We start from the raw sequence: 4,174 nt of genomic DNA, 5'->3' as shown, positions 1-4,174 counted from the left end.
TTTTTTTGTTTTTGTTTTTTTTCCACATGTCCAGCTGTGGACATGTGACATGTGTCTGAACATGCTTTTATGTAATTCCATATTGTTCCAAATACTGTAAGAATAAGAGTGTATCACAGTTCATTTTACCCATTTCTGCAAATGTGCTCCTGTTGCTTTGCCAGAGTTGAACTCTGGGCTTTTCTCAGCTGGCTGAAGAACTTTCATCTGGTGGGAAAAAAAAGAAAAAGAAGGAACATGCAAAAGGAAAAACAGCAAAATCAGGGAGGACATGAAGGATGTGGTGGGGAAGATAAGCAGCAGTCGGTGGAGAGCTCTCCATTCGTGTGGCTTTTGTTTTTACAGCTTCCTCCCGCTTCAGCCACACAGCTCACCACACCTCAGCCGCCGGAAAACATAAACATCTCAAAGATGGAGTCTTTGATATAAAGCAAGAAGGAACATGTCAAAGTGTGAAGGGCGTTATATAGCAAACCAAATGAAGAGATTTGGCCCAATATAAAACAGAGCTATGCACAGTGGAAGCATGGTGGTCCTCTACCAGTAAAAGGAACAAGTCGATGATTTGTGATGACTTCTCGCAACATTAAAACGTCACAGTTTTTGTCAATGGCTAAAAATAGCTAAGTGTGACCTAGTAACTGTCAGAATGTGACTCCATCTGGTGAAATAAGAGAAAATTCTTATTAAGATCCAGTGATACGAAGGTGTGCGCTAATGTTATCTAATGTTATATTTCTAAGACAGGATGTAGCTCCTGAAATACACCATGTTAGTCTGGCTGATAATAATGTTACAACAGCACTAAACAAGCCTCTGCAATTTGTGTTAAAATGTGACAATATAAATGACTTGTTAGCACTGTATTCACACAGCAAACAATTTGTTAGCAGTGTGAATATACTGGCTAACCATTAACTGCTAACAGCACGCAATTTGTTAGCACTGTGAAAATACTGGCTAATTACTAGCAGCTAATAGCAAATGATTTGTTAGCACTCTGAGAATACTGGCTAACTATTAGTGAAATGCTAATAGAAACGATTTGTTAGCACTGTGAATATAACAATTTGTTCACATTGTGAAAATACTGGGTTACCATTAGCAGCTAACAGCAAACAATTTGTTAGCACTGTAAAGACACTGGCTAACCATTAATGGCTAACAGTACAGTTAGCATCTGCTTTGTGAATTAGAATTGGTGTCAGATGTGAAGAGTGTACACTTACCAAGGACTTATCTTCTTAAAACCATCACTGTTGAGTAAGAGTTTTAAAAAATTAATATTGTAAAATACCAATATTTGTTCTTACTTATTTTAGAAAGTGAAAATCATATAGATTAATTACACATAGTGAAATATTCCAAGCCTTTATTTCATGTAATTTTGGTGATTATGCTTTACAGATGATAAAAACACATGTTCCGTTTCATCTGCTGTTATTGGTTCACTGGGTTTTCAGCCGTCTGGCAGGAAATCTTAGAGCACTTCATGCTTCCTGCTTTATGGAGATCATGATTTCAATTTTCAGCAGGACTTGGCATTTCCCACACTGCCAAAGGCACCAAAATGACTCGTTCAATGACCGTGGTGTTCCTGCACTTGATTAGCCAGCAAACTAGCCTGACCTGAACCCCACAGAGACACTATAGACTAATACCATCAATGAGAAGATGAGAGACACCACATCCAACAATACAGATAAACTGAAGGCTGGTGTCAAAGAAACCTGAGCTTCCTCAACACCTCTGGTATGCAGTCACCCAAATCTTTAGTTTTCTCCAAAGACTCTACATGAGAATCGAGTCACAACTTCATGAAACATGATAATATTATGACCAGTTAGAGGAAACAAGTTTGCAAAATAAAAATATTATGCAAAACCAAAGTCTATTTTGGTCTTGATGGCCTTAAAAAAGTGCAATGTAGTATTTTATCTATCAACATATAAATAATAAAAGATTAATTTGAGGCCAAATGCGCCCAGTTTCATGTTTCTATGAATCAGAATTTTACAATAGATACAAAACATATTGATATATATAGATAAAAAAATAATAAAATTTTTTGCAGCGCCAAACTGCAAAAAGCACCGGCTTATTTACAAGTAACCACATGTAAATGCTGGGAGGCGCTACAGCAGATGGCCTGTTGTCACAGCAGGTTACACCTCAGCATGTCGGCTCAAACACAGATGGATGCTGCGCCGTACAGCTGGATGTCAGTCAGTGATGAAAGAAACACAGGGAAACATGTCAGTCGCTCATACGCACAAGGAGATGCACCATAAATCACTGACTGCTGCCAGAATCCTGATTAACCCTCTGATCCTAGACTAGGACCACCGTCATGTTGGTTTAAAAAACCAAAACAAAAAAAACAAATAAATCACTCACACACATACCCATACATTCTTAATAGTTATGAGAGAAGCCATAGAGACACTCTGTTTATGCCTGAGAGATGAGGGGGCAGAAGGGGATCCTTAAGTGAAATGAAAAAGGGACTCATCCGTGTCTTCGCTCACTGTCCTAGATCTCTGTCCCGATGTCTTCAGGTCTTTCAGGATCTGAGACTGATGCTGGAGACACTCCTTCATCTTGTCCTCTGTTAGGGTGAGACGCTCCTCCAGCACGGAAACGGTCTGCGCGGAGAGCAGGGGGGATTAGGGCATACGATAATTATACAGCAGTCAAAGAATAATTACAGAGGCAGAAGCAAGTCGGACGGCCTGTGGAATCGGTTCCGTCATCGCTCTGGAAACATAAAGCGAAGGCGGGAGATGCAGAAGAGGCTCTGTGGATGGATGACCTGGTTTTCTCATTTACCTTTCTGAAAAATTACTTTTACCGGCAGCATTTTTAATGCAATGAGACTAGGGATGCACCGATCCGCTTTTTTCACTTCCGATACCAATACAGATATCTGAGGTTTAACACAGACCAATACTGATCTCATACAGAAAAGCAGAGGCGAAACTTAACTGACTTTACACTTTTTCCAGATTTTATTTGTGAAAAAGTTTGAAAGTTGTGCATCATTTTCCTTTCACTTTGTGCTGATTTATTACTTGAACCCTAACAAATCATGTGGCTGAAATGTGACAAAGCGTGAAAAGGTTCAAGAGTTATGATGGGGCATTTTTAGGTTTGAACAAGTCAAATTTAAGACTTTTTAATGCCACCTTGAATAAAATGTAAGACTGCGAAAGCTACAAGTATGGGAGCTACAAGCTGGGAGATCCTATTGCATTACAACAGCAAAAATGGAAACTTCTGAGGTCTGCTGTGGTCCTCTTAAAAAAAAAAAAACTACATATGAGAAAATATGAGATGAAATAGAAAGACGCTCATTTAATTAACGACAAAAGATTGCACAGCTATACCAATTGCTTTAGTGGGGTCCATAATTTCTGATTCATTTCTACCTGATTAGTAATAATACAGCTAAATTTGGAAAAAGGAAAAAAACAAACAACAAAAAAAACATTACACTGAAATGAGTCACAAACACACAAACGTAGCCAAGAAGCTGCTTCTCAGCAGCTTTCAGATTTCCCCTCCAGCTGACCTGCGTGAGAACATCCAGCTGTCGAACAATGTGCTGCAGGGTGAAGTCCAGACTTGATGGATGACCGGGGAGAACGTCCAGTGGGCGGCTCTGCGTCGTGTCCTCTTCCTCCATCCTTCCTTTTCCTCTTCTCGGGCCGTCTGAGCCGGTCTGGTTCCCAGAAATCGACCTTGCCCTGCTGACACTTTCACCTCGGGTCCACGCTTCCACTCTCGGTCCGGTGACACGACGTGCCAGGAAGTCTGCCTGTGTGGGCGTCAAAAGTGGGAAAAACTAAAAGCTTTCAATTATTCAAGGATAAAAACACTTTTTGTAGAGACATTGGTGGGTGTTTAGCTTGCTTGTGTCTCATAATCAATTCATCTAAGACACCTTTTCCAGGAATCAGTACTTGGACATTTACAGAGGTGTGAAGAAGTCTTTGCACTCTTCCTGATTTCCTTTTTTTTTGCATGCTTGTCATACTTAAGTGTTTCAGAACTTCAAACCAATTTAAATATTAGTCAAAGACAACACAAGTAAAACCCCAAATGCAATTTTTAAATTAAAGTTGTTTATTACTGAGGAGAAAAAAAAAAAAAATTAAACCATGCTATCCTTTCC

The 4,174-nt window shown here is 39.5% G+C and overlaps 1 protein-coding gene across 1 annotated transcript; it reads right to left on the bottom strand.

Annotated features, from left to right (window-relative positions):
* Positions 1-1,355: 1,355 nt before the first annotated feature.
* On the bottom strand, positions 1,356-3,843 carry LOC106936464 (POC1 centriolar protein homolog A-like). Its single transcript, XM_015017506.1, has 2 exons — positions 3,572-3,843; positions 1,356-2,645 (listed from the first exon to the last, which is right to left on the bottom strand). Exons 1-2 carry the CDS (start codon positions 3,683-3,685, stop codon positions 2,487-2,489), a joined length of 273 nt encoding a protein of 90 aa, XP_014872992.1. The 5' UTR covers positions 3,686-3,843; the 3' UTR covers positions 1,356-2,486.
* Between the last annotated feature and the right edge of the window lie 331 nt (positions 3,844-4,174).

Source organism: Poecilia latipinna, unplaced genomic scaffold (assembly GCF_001443285.1).
Source record: "Poecilia latipinna isolate Pla-1442-1.1 unplaced genomic scaffold, P_latipinna-1.0 Scaffold2151, whole genome shotgun sequence".
NCBI lineage: Eukaryota > Metazoa > Chordata > Actinopteri > Cyprinodontiformes > Poeciliidae > Poecilia > Poecilia latipinna.
The sequence above is the reverse complement of the archived record's forward strand: the minus strand, read 5'-3'. Positions and strand labels throughout refer to the sequence as shown.

What these genes read in the sequence shown, in the direction of transcription:
- LOC106936464 (XM_015017506.1), bottom strand. Translation starts at nt 3,685, where the DNA reads ATGGAGGAAGAGGACACGACGCAGAGCCGCCCACTGGACGTTCTCCCC. An exon ending in AGCTGGATGTTCTCACGCAG is followed by an intron (nt 2,646 to 3,571) that starts GTCAGCTGGAGG and finishes CTCTCCGCGCAG; the next exon opens with ACCGTTTCCGTGCTGGAGGA.